The sequence below is a fragment of the Chionomys nivalis genome, chromosome 3 (assembly GCF_950005125.1).
Source record: "Chionomys nivalis chromosome 3, mChiNiv1.1, whole genome shotgun sequence".
Lineage (NCBI taxonomy): Eukaryota > Metazoa > Chordata > Mammalia > Rodentia > Cricetidae > Chionomys > Chionomys nivalis.
This window is the reverse complement of record NC_080088.1, coordinates 46,539,614-46,567,557: the sequence shown is the minus strand read 5'-3', so window position 1 is coordinate 46,567,557 and position 27,944 is coordinate 46,539,614. Positions and strand designations below refer to the sequence as shown.

The 27,944-nt window shown below is 38.8% G+C and overlaps 2 protein-coding genes across 6 annotated transcripts in view; one reads left to right on the top strand and one right to left on the bottom strand.

The window, feature by feature from the left end:
• Positions 1–73: 73 nt before the first annotated feature.
• On the bottom strand, positions 74–14,566 carry Naa50 (N-alpha-acetyltransferase 50, NatE catalytic subunit). Of its 2 annotated transcripts, none has more exons than XM_057765567.1 (5): positions 14,424–14,566; positions 5,870–6,006; positions 5,180–5,299; positions 4,491–4,557; positions 74–3,082 (listed from the first exon to the last, which is right to left on the bottom strand). In XM_057765567.1, the coding sequence occupies exons 1-5, from the start codon at positions 14,429–14,431 to the stop codon at positions 2,905–2,907; spliced, it is 510 nt and encodes a 169-aa protein (XP_057621550.1). In that variant the 5' UTR covers positions 14,432–14,566; the 3' UTR covers positions 74–2,904. The 2 variants fall into 2 exon arrangements, with proteins under 2 accessions (XP_057621550.1, XP_057621551.1); XM_057765568.1 differs by having other exon boundaries at positions 5,870–6,003; positions 14,424–14,564.
• Positions 14,567–15,377: 811 nt separating this feature from the next.
• Positions 15,378–27,944, top strand: part of Atp6v1a (ATPase H+ transporting V1 subunit A) — a 53,957-nt gene continuing 41,390 nt past the window's right edge. For 2 of the 4 annotated variants that reach the window (XM_057764051.1, XM_057764050.1), the window contains exon 1: positions 15,378–15,604. The gene's annotated coding sequence lies outside the window, so the exon portion shown is untranslated. Of the gene's footprint in view, positions 15,605–19,808; positions 19,829–27,944 lie in introns of those variants that run through there. The other 2 variants (XM_057764052.1, XM_057764053.1) reach the window with 2 other exon arrangements.

The following is a 27,944-nucleotide window of genomic DNA, read 5'->3' as shown; positions in this document are numbered from 1 at the left end:
ATGGGTCACAACTTATAGTTGCAGACTGTAACACCCAGCACAATGCACTTCATGACATTTATAGACAGATCACTACCAGAACATCACATAAGTTTATTTCAGATGTAACAGTAACGGTAAAATTGACAAGTTTAATTCTTAACTGCACCAAGTAAACGTAGCCACTTAAGTATCTTTAAAGATATCCCCTCCAAAAACTGAGGGAGGTTTTCAGTTCCACCACCACACACCATGCTTCCCAATAGTTCTCTTTTTGGAGGACTTTCAATTAATGAGTGACCTGCTTTGGAGACACTTAGGAACTCCTTTCCCCAGATGAAAATTAATCTTGACAAATTATATATTGCATAGATTTCTCTACAGTGTCTTTACTTTAGAACCTAAATTCAAATAGCATACAGAATAATTTTAACCTATTTACCCTACAGTAAAAACAATCTGTCATAAAAAAAATGATGGAGATAGCCTTTAATCTTCCAGTTAACAGAATTACTATTTTACCTCAAAAATTATTAGCACATATTAAAAACAAAGAAAAAAAACCCCAAAACAAATAAACCCAAACCAAAAACCACAAAGTCAACATGGGGTGTTACTTTAGTATTTCCCGACTCACAGGCATATGGACTAGTCCCAGTTTCTATTCTTCCACATCTTCCCCTTATGTAAGTGGATGGAATTATGTAATGCAACTTGGATACAGGACAATTGACCCTATACATACATTTAAAATTTAGGTTAAATCACTGACTAGAGTGGAAAAAGAAACAATAATAGGGAGCCTACACACTCAATTCAAACTTTATTATTTGTTCCTCCTCTTTAAATAACATGTACTTAATTGTTGTGAGGCAGCTATTCGGTATTCAATAACCACATTTAGGGATACATTCATAGGACTACTCAGATAGTCCAAGTGAAATGGTTATAGAAATAGAGGCAGTGTCATCTCAGAAAACTCTTTTATATATCAAAATCTATTTTGCTATCTGGAAGTTTACAAAATGGTTGACTTCTTCAAACTAATTATGCTCTCTATCATTTATGCCCTCTTCTCTTGGCAAGAGCAAGCTGAAGCTTATCCATGAAAGTAAAGGTGCTTAACACTAAACTTTTTTTCTGGGATTAGATTTGGACTGTCTAGGAAATCAATACCCAAGAAACAAGCGTGGTACTTCTACAATTTCATTACCCTATCCATCCATCCATCCATCCATCCATCCATCCATCCATCCATCCATCCATCCATCCATCCACCACACCCCGTATTTTTCTTGGCACTCAAGACTACTGAAGTCCACTTTATGTACTTTCACATTCTCAAATAAAAACTTAAAAAAGTGTTATAAAGTGTGCATAAGCATCTTGTGAGATAATTTTACGATTTAACCTAATTGGAAACAAGACTTCCTTACCATAATTTTCCTAAGAGGAAGTATTAAACTTCCTTTTAAAGTTAAATGAAAGGAAACATACACTCTACACTGTTCTAAAGTCTAATGAGACCATTTCTTGAGCCACTGATGACTATTGATAATCTAAGAAATGCCATGTATCTTTGAGATGAGGAAAAGTCTCCACATTACAATTCTCAACCCATCAGAGCCACTCTCAATGTGCCTGAAAATGATCTGGACTTAACCAAACCTGTCAGTTGGAGGTCACAGTGATATTTGTATTAACACTTTATACTTCTATTGTTTCAAGAATAGAAGGAATTTGTCTTGATTCCTCTTATTCCAAATCTTTAAACTCAACATTATAGGCACAGAGTGTAAGCAAATTTGGGATGTTCTTCAACAGATAAGCAATAGCATAACAATGTTATTTTCAAAAATACTGTCTAGGAATTCTTTCATATATTATCAATGCTCAATGGTCACACTTAGCAATCTGTATTAGTTGATATTAAATACACTTAAAGTGTTACAAGTCCATCTAAACTTTTTATGTAATTTTGTATGTCCAAGAGAAAACACTTGCTTCAGGTTTATTTAGGGGTATTGGCTTATAAGGACATAACTCCATTTATAAGGTTACACTATTATTGGGCTTACTGAAAAACAAGAGAAGAAAACCAGTTATAACAATTTTCTTTAGGTCAGTTAAAGGCCATATTTCTAGCTGGGATATTAAAACAGTTCATTTCACCAGCCCATACTCTACAAGTTAATGCCTCTAGTAACAAGATTAACAGCAGGAAGGAAGGAAAAAGTAAAAAAACCAAAACAAAACAAAGAACAAGCAACCCACTCATCAGCTAAGTAGCAGTTTAACTGAAATACTTTGATCAAAGTCTAGTACTACCTACACAAACTGCCCCACCAATCAGCAAATAGAGAGAAAAACTGCTTTTAAACCTAAATAAGCTTAGTATTTTCTCACAAGGATAACAATGGTCCAACTCCTGAGAGTGCTTGAAGGACGAAAGGTAGAGTGAAGGCAATGTCAGGGATTAGCATCCCAGATAGTCTTTAAAACTCAAAGTACCACAAATACACTAAGCTTGTCTATGAATTAGAGAACAAGATATTGCTGCTGCTTCTTTTTGTCTTTTGAAATAAACAATATTGTAGGCTCTGCCCTTCAATGTGAAAGCAGGATGTTAAAAAAAAATAGCTAAAAATTGAAATCATCTGACTCCCAATTTTGGGGACATCTTAACTGTGAAAGTATACAGACCTATCTTCTCCTGCCTTCAACCTAACCACCTCACAAAAATAAGAGAACTAAAACAATCCAAACATGATCATTTTTAAGAGTTCTTGAAAGTATTAAAAACTTTAAGAGGAGAGAAAGGAAGAATAACAAGGGAGGAAAGCTAAAGAAAAGGGGGAGGGGAAATCAATGGGTCTTTCTTTATTTGGCGACAAGCAAGTGCAAGAAAGTTCATTTGTAATTTGTTCAGTTGTCTGTCTTTTGTGTCTCTGCATTCTGACCAGATGGGACTTTGAGGTTTTTCTGAAGCACATGAGCATCTGCAGGTTCTATCCTCTTATAGTAGTTCTTCTTTGTCTCAATAATCTCAAAGCCAAACTTCCTGTAGAAGTCAATCGCTGACTCATTGCTGATCTGGACATGCCTGAGATACAGGGTATATATACACAGATACATATATAAGACAGTTTCATAAACTTCCAAGTTTTTTAAACCAGAGATAACTTCAAATTGGTCAGAGGTGGAATTTCACAGACATTTTGTACATTTTCTTTACAATGACCAATATTTAACAAAGGTTACTATTTTACACTTTTAAACTAATTTCCCCACTTGCAAGGCAGATGGCCAAGATTAGGAGGATCAGTGTTTATTCTTATACTTAACAAAGGTTAAACCATCACGAGTCTTCCAAAGGATCGGCATTCGGTTCCCAGCACTGCTATCAAGGAGCTCACAACCACCAGTAACTTCAGCTCCAGAGACTGTTGATGCCTCTAGCCTCCTTGGAGACCTGTAATCATCATGCACATGCCCCTCCCCACAAATATACACACTAAAAACAATTAACAAAAATACACTCCAGTCTCAATTGCCTAAATATATCTTCTTGAGCTTCTTTCATTACTCTTCAAACATAATATTCTGCATAATATGAAAACAATTCATTGTTGTGATTTCTGTTTTAGCTCTGCATGTTCGTAGGTTGGTTTTTTTTTTTTTCTTTAGTCAGGGTCTCTACCTGGCTGCTTGAAATTCACTATGTGTAGAGCAGGTTGGCCTCAAACCCAGGGGAATCCACCTGCCTCTGTCTCCTGAGCGCAAGCAAGCTCTAGGATTAAAGACATGAGCCACCATAACAAGTTGTCTTAGATCTTTATACTGTGGCATCCTGAGACTCTTGGTTTCACCATAGGGTCCCTTACATACAATTAAAACCAAATTATAACATAAATGATTCACCACAACAATTTTCTACCCACACTTCACCAACCTGGAATTAAAAATAAAGTTGAGCTCAATAAAAATCAATTAAAAAAATAATAAAAATTAAGTTGTCCTGAATGGAACATATACACCTTTCTTCAGCATTCCCTAAACAATACAACACAATAAAACTTCTGTAACATTTTCTTTTGTATAGGCACCCTTAAGTAAATTAGGTCAGTTTAAAGAACGTGGGAGGATAGGTCATCTGTAAATAGTATGCCCCCTCTATATGGATTTATGAACTTAAATAAATGTACTTTTTTTCTAAAATTTATTTTATCGGTGTGGTCACTTCTGTCTGCAATATGCCTGTGTACCACTTATTTATCAGAGGAGGGTACAGGATTCCCTGGAACTGGAGTTACAAATGGTTTTGAGACAGCATGTGGGTGCTAGTAATGGAACTAGGGTTGTCTGGAAGAACAGCCCTTTTATACGTCTATTGCTATCAAGGGACAAGCATACCTTCATCAAATATACAATGAGTGAGCAGATTTCAAAGTTTCTTGATAGAGATTTAAACAGATAATTTATAGACACTTAGATGAACATTAGGTACTTACAGATAGATGTTGTCAAAAGTGCCATCTTTCTCACAGATGTTTAGGACATGATTTAGCATTTTAGTTCCTATCAATAAGACAAAAACAAATAAGTAAATAAATAACTTTACAAGTTGACCTTGAAATTTGACATCTACTTTTCCCCCCACCCCCCCACCCTGCAAGACAGGATTTCCTCTGTATAGCCCTGGCTGTCCTCAAACTCACGAAGATTCAACCGTCTCTGCCCCCTACCCCCCAGAAAGTACTGGGATTAAAGGCATGTGCCACCACCTAGCTCTACTTTCCATCTTTACTAAGACCTGACACAGAACTAGAAGACAACTAGACATCCATACTTCCCCAAATTTTGTTCTCAGTGTGTAAATATGTTAAAAACCACTAGAGGACCTTCTCTCATATATATACATACACACAAATGAAACAATTCCAGACTGATAAACAAATCTATGGGCTTCCAAATGAATACTAAGCAATGGTTTTCATTTTACTTTTCACAATCCACTTCCCAGTTTCTTTTCCTTTTTTTGGGGGGGGGGGGGGTTGTTTTCTGAAACAGGGCTTCTCAGTTTAGTCCTGGCTGTCCTCACTCAATCACTCAAAGATCCAGCAGATTAAAGACACACTCCACCAACACCTGGCTTCCCAGTTTTCCTAAAATAGCAGAACAAAACACCATATAAGTTTACCTATTCCTAGTCTTCGGTAAGGCGCGAGGCATCCTAGTGTCATGATGTAAAGCCTCTTTTGATTCTGTGAATGATCCACCCTGCAGCACACCGCACCTACAGCTATATCATTGAAATATGCTGCCACAGAAATACAAAGATGTAAATTATAACATTTTATTTAACCAGCTCCTTAAAAAAAAAAGTTGTGTATAGGCATCAGATTTTAACCAACTACTCTCATGAGAGTATCAATGACCTCAAGATTGACATTGTCCGAGGAAGGTTAAGCTTTCTCTATAATAGTTAAATTGTGATAAACACACAGGCTCACAGTAAATAACAGAAAACATTTTGGAGCCAGGGAGTTGGCTCAGCAGAGAAAGGTATCTGCCAAGCCTGGAAAACTAAAGCTCAACTGTTGGAACTTACAACGTGGAAGGCTAGAACTCACTCCCTGAAGTTGTTCTCTTATGTCCAAACGTGGTCATGTAGTCTGTGTGCCTGCACATGCACACACTCACACTTTTTGTAAAGGACATTAAGTATTTGCTTTTAAAAGTCATATATTCAACACTGATCTTTCTCAAAAATCTGTAACATTTCATTTCAACTTCTCTTGCTTATAAAATTAAGGAGCCTGTATTAGTTGCTCTAGTATTAACAAACATAGTTTGAGAATTCAAATTTTAAAAAGGAGGAAAGACATACCAAGTTTTGCTAGCTCGCCAACCTCTAGCACATCCTTGTAGAATTTATCATTATAGCTGACTGGAAAGATGACCTGGTTCAATCTCTTCAACTGTTTAATATTGTGTGGTGTCACATCCCCCAATTCGATCCGGCTACTGGAACAAACCAAAATGTACTCAATAAAAGATAATTAACTTGATTCATTAAGATAATATTAAAAAGGTACCAGTCATTTTTGCATGACTGACAAATGCAACCCTTTCTTATTACTTTATATTCTTAAAACACTACCACTTATAAGCAAATTTTGTCGAAATGTTCAACCAAAATTCTACTTAGAGCTTTTCTACAAATATACACATTTAGGGACAAAAAAAGTACATACTAACCAAGAAGGCCAGAATATTATCCTTTAATAAATACTAAAACTGTTCTTCTAGTTTATAGTTTAAAAATGTAGATATAGCTAATATTGATAAACAGACTGATAATATTAACAAAGGGATAGGAAATGGTACTAAAGATGAGAATATAAATTCGTACACTATTTCTTGAGACAATCCAGCACTAAGCACTGAGAAACCTGCCCATCTCCTTTGCTTACGTAAGCAGAAAATAAGTCAATTGTGAAAAATTATTCGCATTTTATTTAATTATTCGCATTTTAATTATTGAGAACAGTGATCCAGTAACAATATCAGTGGTAAGTGATATTAAGGATTCATATTCCAGCACATCTCAGTTTCAACATGAGAATTTCAGAAAACAGAACAAGTACTTAGGGACTTCAAAAAATAAGGAATTAAAAGAGAGCTCAAGATTCATTGGTAATGAAACTGTTCTGCCTTGAAAAGTAGTCCACAACATAAATTTCTAATAGCTCAAATAACTTTTACTACATACTAAAAATAAATCTGTTGAGGCAAACCCTGCTAGAAATCCACACAACAGTTCATTCCTAGTACTACCAGCACTACCAGCAGACACTGAAGACTCTTTTCTTGTGCTGGAGATCAAGCCCAGGGCCTCCTTCATGCTCTTTCAGGAGCTACAACCACAGCCCCATTTACCCTCTTTTTACCTTCTGTTTAAGATTAGTTTTTATTTATATTTATGTGAGTGTATGTATATTTGAGCCTCCTGACCATAGAGGTGTCAAATCCCTGGAACCGCCATGTGGGTGCTGGGAACCAAGTATAGTTAGGTGCCCTTATGCTAATAATCTCTTCACAGTGGATGGCATAAACAATAAAAAGTACTAAGACAAAATAAGCATTAAGGCCGGGTGGTGGTGTCAGGCATCTTTAGTCGCAGCACTCAGGGGCAGAGGCAGGAAGATCTCTGAGTTTGAGGCCAGTCTGGTCTATGCAGTGCATTTCAGGATAGTCAGGACTGTTTCACCGAGAAACCTTGTCTCAAAAAACCAAACAGAATAAAATAAAAACAAACAAACCTCTTGCATTCACTTTAGTCAGACTATAGGGCAAACTGCTGCCATTGAAATCACTGAACCTTGTGAACTTAATGTTACTCAATGAATTCTGACATTGTACAAAGACAGAAATGTGTTCACCTATTAACTACTATAGCACTTTCCTAACAAAAACTTTCAAATTTTAATTTTCAACCTCCAACTCTATTAAGTATTCCAATTTTTAAGTCTGTTTTTGGTGTGTCTCTGTACAACAAATACTACGTGTACCTGTAAGGCTATTTGTATAGAAATCAAATCCACGTGCTTCCACTGAGTGAGCTTTCATCCTCAAAATTTAAAAAAAAAATTTACTGGCAATATTCAGAAAGACCACAAGATGGAGATGAGACTCTCCAAGAAATGTTCTCCCCAGCATCAAGGCCTGACTTAGTTACACAACAAAAATAAGTGCATGCAAACTCCCTATACCTGCTCATTCATTCAATAGATACAGCATAACTTCGCACAAAATTTTAACTAGTCATTTTTTGTTCAGAATTTCATGTTGAAGGTGCCTTAGAATCCACTGGGCCCCACTTCCCTTTATAGAGATAAAACCAAAACTCCAACAGAGAATATGCTTGTAGTAAACAGTATAAATAAAGCTAGTAATCAAGCATTTCTAGGAATTTTTATTATAATGAGATCAGTCCTATCATAGTCCCTCAAAGGAATCATCTTTGTTCCTTAAGGTTAAAAAGAAGGGTGCGTGTGATATGTGCTGGTAAGAGTCCACTCACACTGAACAATTGGAATACTTGATTAAAACATTATTTAATAGAGATCAAAATATGACTGAAGTCAATAAAAATTCAAGACATTAGATTTTTCCTCTTGGATAGTGGGAATCTTAATCTAAACCACGTCCTTCAGTAAATGACACAAAAGGTCAAAAGCACAGTTTAAATACCATGGTGGTTTGAATACCTATGGCCCCTACAGACTCATGTGTTTGATGGTTTTGCCCAGAAGTGGCATTATTAGGAAGTGTGTCACTGTGTAAGCCAGCTTTGAGATTTTATAAGCCTGACTAGTAGAACACAGACTCCTTATGTGATGTGGGATGTCCTTCTGTATATGTGTTGCTTTTATTGGTTGATGAATAAAGCTCTTTGAGCCAATGGCATAGCAGAATAAAGCCAGGTGGGAAATCAGAACAGAGACAGAGAGAGTAGACAGAGTCAATGAGACACCATGTACTGCCGAAAGAAGTTACAGCCTCGTGGTGATACACAGATTAATAGAAATGGGTTAATTTAAGATATAATAGTTAATAAGTCTGAGCTAAAGGCTAGACAGTGCTGTAATTAATAGTTTCTGTGTGACTATCCAGGTCTGAGAAGTCAGGAAACAAACAAGCAGTCTCTGCCTACACTTATGTTCCCCGCAGATCAAGATGTTTAACTTTCAACTCCTTCTCCAGCACCATGTCTGTCTGTGTGCCCTAATTAAATGCTTTCCTTTAAAAGAGTTGCAGTGGTCATGGTGTCTCTTCACAACAACAGAAACCGTAACTAAAACAAATACTAACTATCCAAAAGACTTACTTTTCTCTTTACTGAAATTCCTACCTCACATAGTACTCTATGTTTGTCTGTCTTCCCCCTTCCCAACCCCCTTAAAGACAGGGTTTCATGCAGCCCAAGCTGGCCCAGAACTTGTTTTTTTGTAGCTGAGCATGACCACAAACTCCCAGATCCTCTTCCCAAGTGCATCAAAAAAGCCCTGGCTAGGCATTACTTTTATACTTAATCTTTTCTACCTAACGCCAATTGGTTGCTGGGTTTGGGCTTCTCATCTAGATTTTAAAGTAAGTAAGGTCTCTCAATCTTATAACTACTGACATTTTGTATTGAATACACCTTGGGGACTGGGACTGCACATCTTAGGATGTTTAACTGGATCAACCTTTAGCTTTTACCCACTAGGTGTTATCTCTTTTCTCTATCTTTATGAATAGCCTCACCTTGAATCCTGCCAAATCTCTCATTATCCGAAACTGGGCCTCATGTAGTCCAAGCTAGTCTTGAATTTCCAATCCTCCTGCCTCTATCTCCCTGGTGATGATTACCAACATGCCCATGCTCATACTAAGTCTTTAAAACTCACTTTATTTAGGCTGGAGAGGTGGCTCAACAGTTAAGAGCACTGGCTGCTCTTCCAGAGGCGCTGATCAATTCCCAGCAATGAATAGTGGCTCACAAAAACTAACCATATTCTACTCACAACATACTTCAAATTTAGAGTCTAACACTCCCAGGAAACATTATATATATATTAATATTTAGCAAAATTTACAGATCTATATATCTAGTTTATGTCAAATATACTTTAAAATGCCAAGACTAACATTTAAAATTTAATTTAAACTATGGCTCAGCAGTTAAGAGCACTGGCTATTCTTTCAGAGGATCTGGGTTCGATTCCTGGCACCACATGATGGCTCACTACAGTTTATAACTTCAGTCTCAGGGGCTCAACATCCTCTTCTAGCTTCCATAAACCAGGCACATTCATGGAGCAAACATAATGCAGGCAAAACACCCATACACATAAAAGTAAAATCTTTTTTTAAAAATTAATTTAAACTTAAAAAAATTTAGCCATACAAAAATATTTCGACTGCTCAATGATTAACTGTGGCTATCCACTATTGCATCAGACAAGATTAATACTTTATTAGTAAGTTAGACACCGTGTTTAACTAGTTGAAAGAAAATCAAGAGGAAGGCAAAGTAACAGCACGACTGTGTTACAATTCTGTACCTTAAACTACAATTTTAGAATTGAAAAGCATTCTATAGCTTAGTATAAGTATCCTATTCGCTACTGAAGACTAGGTTTAAAACAAGAAGGAAAATTATTTGAATACCTGAAACACATGCCTCTTCAAAGGCCATGAAATTGAAAGCTATAGTTAACACCTGGAGAACAAAAATCAAGATTTCTACAGAATAAAACAGCAAGGTAAAATTAAATATTAATTAGTTTGGTCTGGCAAGAGCACTACTGACTTTGGAAAATAACACTTCACAAAATAAGTTTTTTATCTGACAAGAGATTTTATCTGACAACAATTAGGATGTAATAATTTAAAGCTTGGCTACAAATTGTGATAACAAGAACAAAATTTATGTAAATTATTTTGATAAAACAGAAAAATCATATGTAAGCACTTAGCCTCCTGAATGATCCTTTAAAAAAAAAAATCTTGGGCTGGAGAGATGGCTCAGCGGTTAAAAGCACTGCCTGCTCTTCCAAAGGTCCTGAGTTCAATTCCCAGAAACCACATGGTGGCTCACAACCATCTGTAATGAGATCTGGTGCCCTCTTCTGGCCTGCAGACATACATGCTGACAGACTACTGAGAATACTGCATACATAATAAATAAATAAATCTTAAAAAAAAAATCTTTTTCTTTTTTTTTTTGGTGTCTCAAGACAGAGTTTCTCTGTGCAGCTTTGGCACCTGTCCTGGAACTCGATCTGTAGACTAGGCAAGCCTCGACTCAAAGATTCCCCTGAAAAATTCTTAAATGTAGAAAAGTTTTTAAGACAGTGCCTCATGTATCCCAAGCTGGCATTAAACTTACTGTGTAACCTTGAACATTGATACTTTCATCTCTGCCTCTCAGTGTTGGGAAGACAATGTGTACCACCATGTCTGGTGCTGGTGTTTCATGCTTGCTACCAACTGAACCCAATCCCCAAACTCATAGAAACCACTATTTGTTTTTTATAGCAATACCACACCCAGCACTCACCAATATGCATACCTCTATAGGTAGAAGGTATACTTTAAAAAAAAAAATAACACACACGATTATACTTCAGACACTATTTCAAAACTCTCAACATAGCAAAGGAGACATTATATAGTATTTGTTAAAATTCAGTATCTCAATCAACAAAACATAAATTACTGGTTTTACATAAAAAGCAAAATATAAACTGCAAGTTTCTAGTCAGATTTGACAACCAGTTTTATAGGTACACAAGATTCATTCTGTAACCAGGCTCAGTAGCAAACAGTTACTCAAGAGGAGACAGATGGATCTGAAGGTTAGGAGCCAACCAGCCTGAGTCCATAGTGAGATGAGAGGGACCACAGACACAAAAATGTCACACATCTTTACAGTTCAGTTTTTAAAAAAACATATATTTCCTATGTAATCAACACCTAGATAAAAATACAGAAAACTTTCTGGGCCTGTCCCCAGTCCATACACTATTGGAGAGAACCATTATTCTGTATATGTCAACATAGTTTCATTTCTAACTGCAGAATCCTGCTCCACTGCCATCCAAGTACTAACCAGGCCCCACCCTGTTAGTTTCCAAGATCAGATGAGATCGGGCGCATTCAGGGTATGGCCATAGACTGTTCCACTCTGTAACAACATGTAATCAAGTTTCAATTCGAAACCACACTGCTCTGTATTTAATATTATTCCTACCTACCATTTCATTTTTATTTTGGTCACTTTAGTATTCACATCTTGTTTAAAGGAACTAATCTGCACCTCCTTTAGTTTTATTTTTCAATTGCACTGATAACTGACTGCACTGCCACTCCAGCCATTTCTGTCGACGGCATATTTCTTGCCTTAATATCATCTTCCCTAGAGAGGAAGAACATATAAAAGTAACCAGCTTACCAACCACAAATCTAAGCCATAATGCCCTTGGTTCATAAAAACAAGAAATCTCAGGTGAAACAGCCAATAGCCTAATGTATACTTCTCATACTTCAGATATGCATATAAAAACATATAGCAACTATCAATTGCAAATTTGTCTACTATAGAGATAAAAAAATACATTATTTATAACAGGATATCCTACTGCTGTTGATAATAAAAATAACCGTAAAAAATATTTCAAATAGTAAGCTCAAAAAGTTTCGACACCCAAAATTTAAATCATAGAGGGTTTTGGTTTCCCACTTCAGAGTCAACTACTTAACTGTGTTTGGTAAGCTCAATAAAAAAGGAAAACTTAGCAAATAAAATTTCAAACAAAAACTACAAAATAGGACCACTGCTTTTCACAGGTCTTTCCAATGAAGTCAGGAGACTGAACACTGCAGCTGTACAAATTTTGGATCTCAAGGACATTAACATCTCAGACAGACAAGAACTGCACCACACCATCATCTCATTTCTTTAGTATCGTAAAAGGAACAAAGAGGAAAATTTAAAGTCCCATGTTTGTTGGAAGTTGTCGAAAATTAAAGAACATCTTGAAACTGTTTAGTCCAGAACACAATTCTAAGCTCCCAATTGTGAGAAATAAAAACCTTAAGAAGTCTTAATTTTGAGCATGCTTACTGGCCTAAACTGTAGTTTCCTCTAAATTTGTCCAGTTCCTCATTTCTAGACACCTGCCTTCATAATGTTACATGTAAATATCTGTTTAAATAAACAGAACCAGCTAGTGCTGGTGGCTCAAGTATGCAATACTCAAAAGGCTGAGGCCAAGAACATTGTTGCCAAGTTCAAGGCTGGCCTGAGCAACATAGTAAGAACCTATCTCAAACTAAAGGGCTGGGGATCAGCAGCTGAGTGCTTTCCTTCAGGTCCCAGAACTTCAGTAAGTAAAAGAAAGCTACTTTAATAGTACAAGTACACTTAATAACGAGTTCAAACAGGCTGACAAGAACCCCACTGTGGGGCTCCATTTCTACTGTCAAATTAGGTATCAGAAAGATTACATCCTATGCCTAGAGAAACTGAACTAGATCCAAGTTTTTTAATCTAAACGTCCAGAATAATTTTTGGACTCATTATCTTCATTGCTATTACTATAACAGAACATGACAAATATGTATTGAATATCAATAAGAAAAAGAGAGACAGCATCAAAGTCATACACTACTAGGAAAATAAAACTTTTCCTAAAGATAGTTGAATCACATTTTTTAAAAATTAGCCAAATGTCCCGGATCGTGACTCAAGCGGCGCAAACATTCCAACACATGCAAAAAAAAAAAAAAAAAAAAAAAAAATTCAACACTTAGTAACCAATATCTAAAGCAAAAAGTATTTTATATGTAGACCTAAAAATCAAAACTCAGAATAGTTTGAGTTTTAAGACGTATAGATAAATGACCTTTATTTTACACAGAATGAGTTTGGAGAAATGATATATTTCGTTCTCCAAAAAGGATGCTGATTCAAACAGTTCAACTAACTGAAACAATAGTTCTAATTTTCAGCTGACTTAGAAAAAAAATCCTTTCGGTATTTCATAAAGTTTAACATGTTTAAGCTTCCATCTCTTTCTCTAAAGATTGTAAAGGCAACCTCCAAAACGGCTTGCTTAAGCAACGTGTTAGCGCGGCGCTAATACTGTAACAGTTTATAAATCGATACGGGAACAGTTAAACCAAAATAACTCCTAACGTTACCCAAGATTTGAAAAGATCAAATCTCAACTTTGCTAACCAGCAGCAAAAAGCTGCTCCGTGGACCCGGGGCAAACACGCTCCCGAAGCAATAGCTCCACCTACTGACCCACGATACTTCCTTAAACATTTTGGCACCCCAAAGTCCCCGCGGCTCGAGTTCGTTCCCCCTCCCTCCCTCCTCCACTCGCTCTGACCCAACCCAAATCTCGTTGAGTCACTAGCTCCCAACACTCATCCCCATGCTCTTTATTCCAATTCCTTTTCCCTCCAGAAGGTTCGGCACAGCCCACAAGTATGAAGGAAAACCGAAACGTGTCAAAGCCCGCAGCCACAGCGTGGAGCCCGGACACGGATCAGCACCTGAGTTGGCTCGGTCGTGCGCTCCCGGGAAGAGGCCCGGGGCGCCCACGATCCCTCCTCCCCGTTGTCCCACTCGGGGCACCCTCGTCCCCCGGGCTGGATTCGTGGACTCGCGCCCTTGCCTCCGCTGGCCCTGCAGCCCGCCAACAGCCGGCGTAAGCCTCCGCCCCCTCCCGAAGCCGAGTGACCGAGGAGCCTGGCGAAGTCCCCCCGGAGGCCCGGTCTTGGCGCGAGTCTCTCCTCGCAGGCAGCGCTCTCCCGGTCCGCCGGCCCACGCCCCTCTCCCCTGCCCGCCGGGCCCCCGCCTGCTGCCCTTCTCCCTTCCTCACCCTTTCATCTTCCCCGCTTGCTGAGGCCGTCCTTACAGACGCGACCAACGCCGTCGTCCTCGCCGCCTGGAGCACTCCGCGCCCTGCGCTCAGGCCACTCGACCCCACACGCCGGCCTCTCGGCGGAGGGAAAGGGCGCCGAGGGGCCGAGGAGGCCACGGAAGCCAAGCCGGGCCCTGAAGCTCCGGGGAGACGCGGGAAGGTCCGCCGCCGCGCTGCTGCCGCCGCTCTGCCACACGTGCACACGGGACACTCGGCTCCCGCCCGCAGCTGCCGCCAGCCAGACCCGCCGCCGCGCTGTGACCTTTCACCCCGCCCCCTCAGCGCGCCGGCGCGGCCGCCGCGTCGCGCGCAGCCGCAGTGCTCCGTGCCGCGCGCCCTTCCTCCCCCCGCCCCTCCAGGACTTCCCCTCTGGGCCAGGGCTGGGCCTGCGGAGGGCTGGCCCCGCCCACCCTTTGCGACACTCCCGCCGAGCTCGCTCGGTCGGCTCCGGCGGTAAAATCCGGATCTCTCCACCCTTCCCTCTCCGCAAACCGGCGAGATCAGTCTTTCTCGCCCCCCTTTCCAACCCCCGCCTCCGGTCTCCAGTGACCTTCAAACGCTCTTGTCGCCTAATAGGGTTTTATAAAATGGATTCTTCTTAATGTCAGAAAGTCTGTGGAGACCTGCAGTAAATGTGTTTTTAAAATCAAAAGGTAACGAACGTCCTGGATAACTTGGCGATCCTCCAGCAGCCAAGCCACATTTAAAAAAAAAAAAAATCACGTGATAGGCTTAAGCCTTACAGCCAGGATTTTTAACTCGGGACAGAGAGAGGCGGGACTCCATCGCCACTTCCGGCCCTTAGAGCGTGACTCAACGTCACTTCCTTAGCAATGCACTTTAACCCTTGCCAGCCTCGTTTTCTGTGCTGTAGTTTATAATCCAGTCATAGTGAAAAAAGGGAATAACTCGTTCGCTGACCGTGGAACCATTAACCTCCAAACGATCCGCAAAGGTTCAAGCCTGCGCCGCGCGGCGTGTCTGGGGAGGAGAAGCAGGGTGGAGCTTGAGGTCACATGACTAGCTAGGGCGGACCCGCCCCTTGCAGCTGAAGACTTCCCCTCCCTCAGTGACAGAGCCTCTGGGTCCGGTCTGGGTACTGGTCTGCACTTCGCGCCGCGGCGGGTCAGGTGCGACAGGTAACTGGCGACCTGGGGACGATTGGGGACGATTGACGGGCTGAGAGGAGATTGCGGACTGGGGAATGTGAACCGCGGTCTGCCGTGCTTGGGGCTCCTTTCCCCTAGTCATCCTGCATGGGCTAGGGGCTCCTTTCTCTAGATCTCCTGGACCCCTGGCCGGTCCCCGTAGTTGACTGGCGAGGGACTAGGATGCCCACCTTTCTCTGGGTTGAGAGCGAATGCGGCCATTATGGTTCCCTATTTGGAGTCTTTGGGGCTTCAGGTAATAGGGTTGCTTTAGCCATTATTCGGGGTTTGCAACCACCTCCGGGTCCCAGTTCCCAAAGCTCTGTCCTTGGCAAAGGCCTTCGCCCGGCTGAGCAGGAAGATAGGAAAACCTGCTGGAGGCAGAGGCGTCTCCTGTGAGACAGGATTGGGAGAGAATGTCTCTGCCACGGCCCTCATTGCGGAGTCACTGAAGAGCTTCCCTACGAATGTGCGTTCTCGGTGATTCCAAGGGATTTATCGGGTATCCTTGCAGAGAGGTGCAGTGAGTGTTCACTTGCTCTGAATGAATATGGAAGGGTAAGAGCGGGGCTTATAGCTTTTCTGTCTTGGAGAGAAGGCGGTTGTACTATCTTCAGAACAGGGTGTTTGGTAATGCGACAGACAGTCTCAGTTGAATGGGAAGACGACGAAAGATGGTGTTGCCTGGTTGGGCTGCAGACCTAGGCTAGCTTATGGGAAAGTGATGAGGTTTTCCCGAAAGGGAAGTAATTCTTCAGAAACTGATCAAGCTGAAAACATAATTGATCCAAATTCATTTGGCTATAATTTGAAAGCAGGAAGATTAAGTCTAGATACTACTGACTTCGTATTTTCTGCCTGTGGCATCATTCCCTTTTTGGACTTTTTTTTATTTCTTTAAATCCTAGATAATTGTCCCTCCCAGTCAATTCTTGGCCAGTTTAAATTTGTGAAATAACACTTGTGTTTTTCAATTAGCCTTTGTCTTAAAAAAAAATTCAAATGACCACTTCTGGCTTGGTATATAATATATTGTGAAAATACGGGGATTATTTTGCCTAGGGTTGCCCAACCATTTGTACTCCATTTTATATACATGTAGTAGCCAATGTTTTCACCTCAAATAATGAGCTTTAGGAAAGGAATGTTTTTCAGTTTGTGGCTAAACTCTTTTATTTGTTGTGCAAACTTAGAAAGTTCCTTGTTTTAAATTGAAAGGCCTTACAAAACTACACATTTGGCTTTTATAACCTAGCTTATACGTTTTCTTATATGAAATCAGATTTTCAGTTAATCTTAGTTCTAAACAATATGATTGAAGAATCTATTTTTCAAAATCTGTGGAGTACTGGCAACACGGTTCTTACCTCATCACATGCTTGAGGGGCTGCGTCCAGTTCTCAGTACTAAAAAGAAAAGAGAATAGGGGAAAGATGGAATGATTATCTTACAGTGATTGGGCAGACTGAATTTTTCCCCTCCCAAAGTTTTTGAAATTGCATGATCTTTATTTTTTAACAAGAGCTAAAAACTAAAACAAAAAGATAGTAATTTAACAAAATAGGAAGACTTGCCTGATACTTCTTTCTAAAAATATTATCTAGATGATCTTGCACTACCCAGAAAAATCATATTCGTTTTTGTATATGTATTTACAATTTTACCATTCTGTGATCTATACCAGACAATAGCTATTGATGTGTTTATATAACAAGTATAAATACAGACTCCTAAAGAGTTCTTTCCTTTTCATTGCTCCTCATTATTCTGTGGTATGGTGGCACCACAGTTGGCTCAACCATTCACTTGTTGCCATTTTTATTTGCATGTTTGTGCATGCCTGTGGGGGCCAGAGGTGTCTTCCTCTGTTCTTTCCCACCCCCACCCCTTTGCTCACTGATTCAGCAAGCCTAGCCAGCCAGCAAGCCCCAGGCATCCTCCTGTCCACATTTACCCCTGAGCAGGGAGGTTAAAGAAACACCAACCCACTTCATTTTTACATGGTTGCTGGGGAGCCGAACTCGGATTTTTATGCTTGCAAAGCAAGCACTTTCGTGACTGAGCCATCTCCTGAAATACAGCTTTAGCCATTATTTTTCTCCAGAATGAGGTTCCTTGATCTCTTGAGGAAAGGGGAAAAAATGGTGTGCTTTCCTGCCCATGTGACATTTTACCAAATAAACAGAATTCCTAAGTGCTTTGGAAGTCCAAACCAGTCTGTGCAGGTGCACCAAAATGGACTAGAGAAAACCAGTTTAAAAGCCCTGAGTACTAGAGGAGGAGAAGTCCGTAGGAAAGAGATGGGATGAGTCTGCAGTTTTATTTCACAATGAATTGCTCCAATTTTAGGGAACTCGTGAAGGCAGTAACTTAGACTACTGATGAAATCTGGAAGATTCACAGCAGGATTTGGTGACTAAATAGTAATGGAGAGTAAATGGAAAAAGGTTTGACATTATATGCACACAGATGATGAGGATTGGAAGGCATTTTTGCTACTGTGTAGTTCATGAGATTTCTGTGTGTGTCTGGGTGTGGTGGTGCATGCCTTTAAGGCCAGCCTGGTCTATAAAGAGATTTCTAGGCTAGCTAGAACAGTGAGAACATGTTTTAAGAGGGGGAGAGAGAGATTTATATGCGACATTTATTTGGGAAATGAGTCTTCCATTAAGTAACATGTAAAAAATCACACACGCACACTGTGAGGTCTTAATTTCACTGTCTTTATTGAATATCATCGGTGAGAAGATATTCTGCCCCTGCCAAGGCAGCCAGTCCCTTAGGGTACCACGCAGTAAATATTTTCTATTCCTTTATTTTTGCTTATAGATTATTTCTATGATTTGGGGTACTCCTCTGTAAACTCCCTGCAGTGAAAAGGATAGTGCCTCTATTACATTTTCTCCCTGAGAATGCAGAAATGGATGAGTCCCTGTCCAAGCAAACAAAATGCTAAGGTCCCTGGTAGAGTGTTGAGCAATTAACAAGTAAGTTTAACCACTTTAATTCTCATAGATTGTAGTTCCTTCTGAGGTTGTATGCTAAGTATTAACTTTTTAATGCACATTTCCAAATACTGGGTAGAATAGATTTTGCATGAACTTTATAATACAGTAGCCAATTTACTTCCACAGTGTGTTATGTTTATTGATAAGGCCTGTGGTTATCATTCAGTAGGAGAGGGCAGAGATAGTTGTACTAAATGAGGAAAATATGCTTCTACAGAAACTACACATGCTTTGACAGTAAAGTCAGAGGATCTTCATTCATCATCTTGTCTTGGTCATGCGCCCTTTTGAGTGTGCTTGATGCTGGAAGTTTCAGTGTTCTGTACCGAGAAGCTGTCCTCCCAGGGGTATTGTGGGTTTGAATGAGATAACCTTACACAATCTATTTGAAAGTAGTTTTAAACCTAGATGGTATGGGAGTGTAAAGCAATACAGTTCAAATTTTACCTGAGTAGATTGCCTAATCACAGAGACCTGGGATTAGGTTTTAGCCTTCCCTGTTATTAGCTGTCTGGCCTTGGGCACTTAAAATAAAGTTTCCTTACAGTTAAATCTAGCCCATGGGTGTTATTAAAGTAGATCATGCGTATGCTGTGTTTTAATAGAGGCCAAGGCTAGCCTTGAACATGGTCACCCTCCTATCTCCCTCCTAAGTGCTGGCATAAAAGGTATATGCTGCCACACCAGCAGAAATTCTTGCTAATTATACTGACATATGCTGAACTTCTAGGGAGACCTAAGATGTCCAACAAAGTGACTGATGCCCCGTTTTTGCACAAAAGGTTTGTGTTGCAGTGAATGGACTAGAATTTGAAATGAGTCAATCATGAAAAAAATAGATTCAAAAAACCACTTATTATCTTTATTTTTTGAGACTGGCTATGCTGTTACTCGGACTGCTTTCAAACCCCAGGTCTAAGGCTGGTCAGCCCGAATTACCTTCCCAAGTCGCTGGACTACAGACTCAAGTGTTACCATGTGTGGTTCCAACAGACTCTGAACTTAGTAGGAGCTGAGAAATATCAACATAATCCCCCCTCCCTTTTTGGGGGGATGTTAGCTATAGTTTAGTGGGTTTTTATATTTAGAAACTTTCTGATGCTTATGATCATTAATGTGTGGACTTAATTTTCAGGAAGCAAGTTTTCTACTTCCAGAGTTTTATTCCTACATTGCAATACAAAAGACAGCATGGACATAAACTAGAGTAAGAATTTTTTAATTCTGTGGAGATTCACAAGGATTAGTGCTTTTGCAATGGAAACTATCAGTAAATAAAATAATAGTTGAAATATAGCTTTTGATTATTTTTCTTTAATTATGACAAAAATACTCATTTACTTTAAGGAAAGTAGTTTACTAAGAGATAATTGAATATTTATATTAATGTCAATTCACTATAGAGTAATTGCTATATAGTAAGTGTATGTTCATGCATTTTTTATTGATAAATAATATATGATCAATAAGAATGCTTTCCCTTTAATTTCTTTTTCTTTTCTTGGGGAGGGGGTGTTTCGATACAGGGTTTCTTTGTGTAACAGCTCTGGCTGTCCTGGGACTTGCCACGCAGACCAGACTGGTCTTGAACTCACAGAGATCCACCTTCATTTGCTGGAATAAAGGTGCACACCACCAAGTCTGATACCTGGTCTCACTTTTTATCTTGAGACAGAGTTCCACTAAGTTGTCCAAACTGACCTTGAATATGCTCCATACACAGGGAATTCTTGAACTTGTTAGATTCCTACCTCATCCTCCCAAGTCTGTGCTACTAGGTCCAGCTAAAAAAATTTTAAATCTCATTTAAATTTAAACACAAATAATTCTTTCATCCTAAAATTGCATGAATATCTTAAATGAAAATGCTTTGACTTACTTATAACAAAGTAGTTTATTTATATGTGTACTTTTAGGCTTAAATATGTAAGTACAGACTTTTTCTTTTTTAAGAAATAGAGGTAAAGGACTGAGTGGTTGCATAACATGCACAAAGCCCTGATTTGATCTCCAGTGTCAGGTAAATCAGGTATATGGTGGCACCTACCTGTAATCAGGAAGTGGGAGCAAGATCAGCAATTCAAGGTCATCCTCAAGCTGATGTCAAGGCCAACTTGGAGTAGAGATTTTGTCGATGTGTGTGTGTGTGTTGTGTATGTGTGAAAATGTCTGCATGTGTGTGTGTAAATCCTAATGTCTAAAGAAATTTCCATCGTGTAAAAGTGATACTTAAGTGCAGAGGGGAGGCATATTTATAGTAAATATAACTAATTAAATTTGTCTAAAGATTTAGATCTAAATAAGGTATTTTAGATATTAGTCACATTTTATTTCTATATAGAACATAAACCAAGGAGAAATACCTCCAAGTTAGGTAAGGAAAAAATTGACATATGAAACTATATAAGTATTCTTACAATTTAAAAACTACCTGGTAGGACTGTACATGGAGAGCATGTGACCAGAAGTTCACAGAAGAAAAAGCTTACCATTTAACTAACGTGATGACAGCTATAACCTTACTAGGTATTGCTACATTAGCAGTGAAACAGTATGTCTCTGACTCTTAAAAATTAAACGGTAAACCATGTTAATAGGGATGTATGGGGAAAGACTGTCTCATACATGCTAGTAGATAAATGAATTGTTCTTTGTTGGTTTGGTTTGTTTAACAAGCATACAGTATTAGTATTAGAAATGCATGAATCCTCCCATTGGTCTCCGGTGAAATCTTTTCCTTGGAAACAAAATCACCAGTGAGCAAGCGAGAACAAGTTTGCATGGATATTGACAGTGCCAGAATCCTGGGAGTAGGAGAACGCATAGTAGCAGAAGTATTATGCAAATTATGGCAAATCGTATTCTAAAATGTTGTGATGTCATTCAGTAGTAAGAGTTGAGTCTCTCCTGGTAACTTGGAAGAGTTTCTAAATATATCCTGAGAGGATTTCCAACATGTACCTTAAATGATAAAAGTAAAGTGAAGGGAAATGTATATCATAAAAGATTCTGTTTTTATAAAACCATGTGTGAGACATTATGTGTTTTGTGTGTCTTGTCAGCACTGGAAAGGAGGAAATAAGTAGAAAAAGAGGAGAGGGCAAGAGGTAGAGAGCACCCACAATAAGATATGCATACGTGTTTGCACGCGTCTATATGTACAGTGAATTATAGGAAAGGATGATAATCAAAGATCTAGTGGTTGCCTCAGAAAGGCTAGATAAAACATTTCCATTTTTTACAATGAACACAGCGTTTCTGTAAGTAGTAAAAACAGAACCATTTACATTTTAAAAAAGAAGCTAACGGTCAGGTAGGCTAAAGAAGAAATAGCAAGATGAAAAATAGTTCTGCAGTGGCTAGGCATGAAAGTTACTTGAAATATTTTTTTGTCTTAGATATTGTAGAAGGAATTGAATGAATTATCCTCTTAACTCCATAAATTATTAATTTTATTTGTGGTAACCATTGAGCACCTAATAAGAAATTATCATGCAAATGTACCAAAAAAGAGATAGATATTAGCAGATAAGGGTCAAATTGCCATGCTCTTTTGGTGTTGGTTTAAATGCTCCAGAATGTTTTATGCCTTGGAGATATAGAGCGTATTGCACAAGTAGAGTTTCTGCCACCTGACTTAATCCTGTGACACAGTCAATGTAAGAGAAGTCCACTTGTAATCCACCAGATTGCAAGACGTACTTTTTCTTTAAGAAAACTTCAAATAAAGCAAAGTGTGGGGGATTTGGTCAGAGGCACGCATCAGTGCTGCAGATGCCTGTATTCAGCCCCGAGCACCCACGTTGGGTAGGTTATGACTGCTATAACTCCAGATCAGGGACTCTGACCCTTTTCTGCCCTTCACAGCCCTGCCACACACATGCACATACTCCCACACAGACACACGAATAAAAAGAAAAATTTAAGCCTTTAAAAAGCAAAGTTTAAACTATTTGCAGTTAATTAGTACTTGATTTTATTTGTTTATTTATTTTGAGACAGTATAGATGTGTTACCCAAACGCCCTCAAACTGGAGTCCTATTGCATCATTCTCCAAATGCTGGGTTTAAAGATGCAATGCATTGCACACAGCTTGATTTCAATTCTCATCTAAGAATTAGAAGTTGATACATTGTTTAATATCATTATAGGAAATGGCAGATGGTTGGGAGTTGAATTTGTCTCATACTTAAAATATACCTCATGCCACTGCTTTTTTTCTTTTTTTATTACATAATTTTTTGTTAGACAGTAAAATTTTATTTTGTTAAGTGTGTGTGTGTGTTCTGTATCATGAATAGTATAACAAAATCTTCTATACTTTTAAATTAAATGGGTAATACGTGTATAAGCATGGTGAAAATTTCATATTAAGATATTTCTGTTGTCTTTTCCTAGCCCTCCATCCCCATATATTTGTCCATACATGGTAGTACCTATGAATAGTATTCTGAGCATCGATCTTTTCACTTAGCAGTGTTATCCTGGAGACTTTTCACAAAGCTTCCATTTAAATGCCAGTTGAGTACTTAATTACTCTATGAATCATCATTGTCATATGAAACATTGCTGGGAGATGGTTTCTGGTCCAGGCCCTTTTTGGATCCATCTGCCTCCGCCTCCTCAGCAGATCCTACCAGCATGTGCCACGACAAGTGGCAAGGCCTTCTTCTTAATCCTTTAATTACCCATGGGAGCCTCACCGCAACCTGCTAAAGTGATGCTTATTTTTATCCCCATTTTCCAAATGAGGAAAATTATGCATGTGATGGTTAAATATTCAATAATATAACTAAAGCTGATAAGTAGTAGAATTCAGGATTTGAACTCAGGGACTATCTTTCCAGATATTACTGTTTTAATGCCATTAAGCATACAAATTCTATCACAAGTTATTTAGTCTTTATATTTTTTACAAAGTGTGTGTGTTTGAGAGGCGGGTGGTTTGTGAAAGTCAGAGGACAACTTTATGAAGTTGATTCTTTCCTTCCACATTTATGTAGGATCTGAGAATCAAACCCAGGTTACTACTAGGTTGGCAAGGCCTGAGCCATCTCACTGGCCCCTAGTCTCCATGTAAATGGGCATCCCAATCCTTACATAAGAAAGTGCTATAATAAATATTTAGCATCATTCATATTCATTTCAAACTCCTTAAATTTTTTAAGATGTAGCATGTTTTAAGAATCTAAGAGACTGTTTGGCACCAAATTCTTTGATGTGATCCAAAGCAGAAACTCTCTCTTCTTTTTTGGGGGGGGGTGGTTTTATGTCTGTTCGTTTTTCCGAGACAGGGTTTCTCGGTGTAGCCCTGGCTGTCTTAGAACTCAGAGATCCGCCTGCTTCTACCTCCTGAGTGCTAGAATTAAAGACATGCACCATCACATCAGCCAGAATGGCAATTTAAAGCTCTGAATCTGCTCAGGTCTCAGCCAGGGATTGAATATACATTTACAGAACATGCTATTGTTTGTTGATATGTGTTTGTGTTTATTTTAAACATGATCTCCTCATTCCCAAGTCGTTGTACTGGGAATATGAAGGGCTGAGGAAACAGCCAGAAATAGAGATAATTAGGCTGTGGGTAAAAATTAGCAATCAAGACTTTTAAGTTAGCATAGCACAGAGCAACGAGTAGTAGTTCTCATTCTCTGCCTTTGCCTTTGAGAGCCATTGAGCTACACCAACATATATCCAAAATGTTAGAGCAAGGCCTGGGTCTTAAGACAGAAACCTTAGGCCCCATTTAGAATAGGCTCCATTTCTTCCTAAGTTATCATCCAAGATACTATTTTGGTTTTTCGAGAAAGGGTTTCTCTGTGTAGCCCTGGCTGTTCTGGAACTCCCTCTTTAGACCAAGTTGGCCTCGAACTCAGTGATCTGCCTGTCTCTGCTGCTCAGTGCTGTGATTAAAGGTGTGTACCACCATGCCTGACTTATTACCAGCATTAAATGCAAGTTCCTGTTTCAAATCCTTACTAATACTACCTTGGTGAGTCTTAATTTTTTAGCCATTCTAATAAGCATCATGGTTTTAATTTGTACTTTCCAAGTGATAGAAGGTATCTTTGAAAGTATTTAAGTTATTCGCCATTTGTGTCAGTGTGTATATTAATATGTTTAAGTCTTTTGCTTTTTTTTTTAATTGGAATGCCTTTTAAATAACACTTTTAAAAATTTGTATGCATATGTATGTCTCAGTCTGTGTTGGGGGGCGGGGGTCAAAACAACTTTGGGGAGTAAATTCTCCCTTTTCATCATGTGTGTCCCAGGACTAAAATTAAGTCATCAGACTTGGGGGCAGATTCTTATATCTGCTATGCTGTCTCACCAACCTACATTGTCTTCTTATTCAGAATTATTAAGGGTAGGTAAGGAAGAGGGGAGAAGTTTGGAGGAATTGGGGGAGGGAAACCATAAGCAAAAAATATGTTGAGCCGGGCGGTGGTGGCGCACGCCTTTAATCCCAGCACTTGGGAGACAGAGGTAGGCGGATCTCTGTGAGTTCGAGACCAGCCTGGTCTACAAGAGCTAGTTCCAGGACAGGCTCCAAAACCACAGAGAAACCCTGTCTCGAAAAACCAAAAAAAAAAAAAAAAAATATGTTGAATTAAGGAAAATATTTTAATGGAAAAATCATAAAGAAAAAAATTACAAAATAAATATATGAAAGAAAAAACATTGCTTTTCTAAAAATATATTAAGGTATTACAGCTTTGCTTTATAAATATTTCTTCACAGCAATTTCTCTTTTGTTCTAATAATATTTTTTGAGAAGTAAAATTTTTTACTTTCTAAAATCCAGTTTGTCAATTTGCTATTTGTTTATATTAAATTAAATCTAACTAATTCAGACTCAAAAGGTGCATTTTGTAGTTACAGGTTTGACATTTAGGTCTACTATCCATTTTCAGTTGTTTTTTTGGTTTTTTGTTTGTTTTGGTTTTTCTCTGTGTAACCCTGGTTGTCTTGGAACTTGTTCTGTAGACCAGGCTGGTCCCCAGCTCACAGACATCCGCCTGCCTCTGCCTCCCGGGTGCTGGGGTTAAAGGCGAGCACCACCGTATTCAGCTTCGGTTGGTTATTATCTAGTGCAGGTATGGACTGAAGAGCTTTGTTTGTGTGTGTGCAAACCTTTTATTCTATTGTCAGCTGTTGAAGAGGTGATAGTTCTACTGAATTCATACTCTGTCAAAAGTCACTTCTTCATTTGTCCTTCTATGTATAGCCTTTTTGAGTTGACTATAAATTCTTAAATAATACTAGCCCAAATAATAGACTTTACACTCTGTGCATTTATTATAGAATTATTTGTGTTATGGTTAATAGTTTAAGCCACTAAATTATTGATATAAATATAACATTTAAATTTTTAGTAAGCTAGTATACTTAATAAAAGGAACTTTCCTAATATTTTAAGATGCTTATTAATACTTTATTTCAGAAGTCATTCTGTGATAATATTTGGCTTCAGCTTTGGCCCCAGGGAAGTGCTGATTTAACAATATTGGGCATTGGGCCAAGCTGCATTTCTAAGGGCTATCCGTTTCCATTCAGTGACTAGGAGTTCCTGTTTTACTCATGCCCCAGCCAAGACTGAAACTAAATAATACTAGGTGGTTATGTCCCGAGTGAGCAGCTTGACTGCTTTATGACAAAAGCAAGTGCCTCTGTTTTCCTGGTAGTTACAGTCCAGCGCTCACATGTGTATGGGTGGTGGGTGCATGCGGGTCCCAGCAAGTATGTGGACATTAGAGGGCAGCTCATGGGAGGATTGAACTCAGGTCCTCAAGTTTGAAGGCAAAGCCCTTATGCTCTGAGCCATCTCACTGCTGCTTTTTAGTTTCTTGAGCTAGGATCTCTCTATATAGCCCAGGCTAGCCTTAAACTTGAGCTCCTGCCTCATTTTCCTAATTCAAGAATTACAGAAGTAAAAAAAAAAAAAGAATTACAGAAGTGTGCTACCAACCTTGATTTGTTTCATGGATTTATAATTACAGTAACGGTTAATTTAGTGCTACACAATAGCAGTTTCGGAGACTTATTGCAAGTACCACGTTAATTCCTTAGCAGACCACACCATTTAAAACCTCTATGAATGACCAAGTCTTTCTCGACTCACGGCCAACTTAATAAGTAAACTGTAGGTGTTACTAATTGAAATATACTTGGGCAAACCATTAGAAATGCTATTTCTTGCTCACTGAATTGAAAAATGTCTGTGGACTTTTTACCATAGCTGTGTTTTTCAATTTAGGTTGTAGAGATTCTTTTATCCATATTAGACACTGTGCTGGTTAGTTTTAACTATCGACTTGACACAACCTAAAATCACTGGGACTATAGTCCTTCCTAATGAGAACTTATCTAGATCAGGTTGGCAGTAGGAAGACAATGGGAGATCGTCTTTATTGTTAATTAAAGTAGACAATTGTTGGCCGCAGTTTCCTGAGACAGGTTCTGAATTGTGTGAGACAAGAGAAAGCTAGGTAAATACACACAAGCCAGCCACATGAGTAACCCTCCTCCTTGATTATGAATGTAATTTGACTAGTTGCTCAAGTTTCTGCCTTGATGTCTCCTCGATGATGACAGAATTGTAAGCCTAATAAGCCCTTTGCTCCCTCAGGTGCCTTTGTCAGGGTGTTCTAGCATAGCAACAGAAATGAAATCGCTTTAAGGGCTTAGCTGCACATTACTAAATTGCTTCCCGTGTTCCTTAGTAATAAGTTCAAATTGCTTCTTTGTAATGATTATGGGTTATTCTTTTGACCATTAATTCAGAACCTGCTAAGGTAGCTCTTCAAGTGATTTGCCACATTAAATCTCCATTGTCCTAAAATAGTACATAATACTTTTTAGCTGTGCATAATTTAAGTCCATGTGGCTATATTTGCAATATGCAAAGATAAAAAGAATTTATAACCATTTCTAGAAATACTTTAAAAATGATTGTGGGCAAGGCTAACAACTAAGCTTGAACCCATTTAGCTGGTAAAATTGATTCCGTTCACAGCTTATGTCTTCATTTTCAGAAATGCTTTTGTTTTGCTACAAGACTGAAGTGTGTGTGTGTGTGTGTGTGTTGAGGGTGTGTAAGTAGGCATGCACTTGTTATCTTGTTCCATTAAACCCGCTTGCCTCCTGTAATTTTCTTGTGCTCCTCTACTCTTTGACTCCCAGCTTTGTCTATACATTCCCTTAGTATTTTTACTAATTTTCATGATTTCACTAATGACCTTAAGTTTACCTTCAAATCTTTTTTTTTTTTTTTTTTTGATTTTTCGAGACAGGGTTTCTCCGTAGCTTTTGGTTCCTGTCC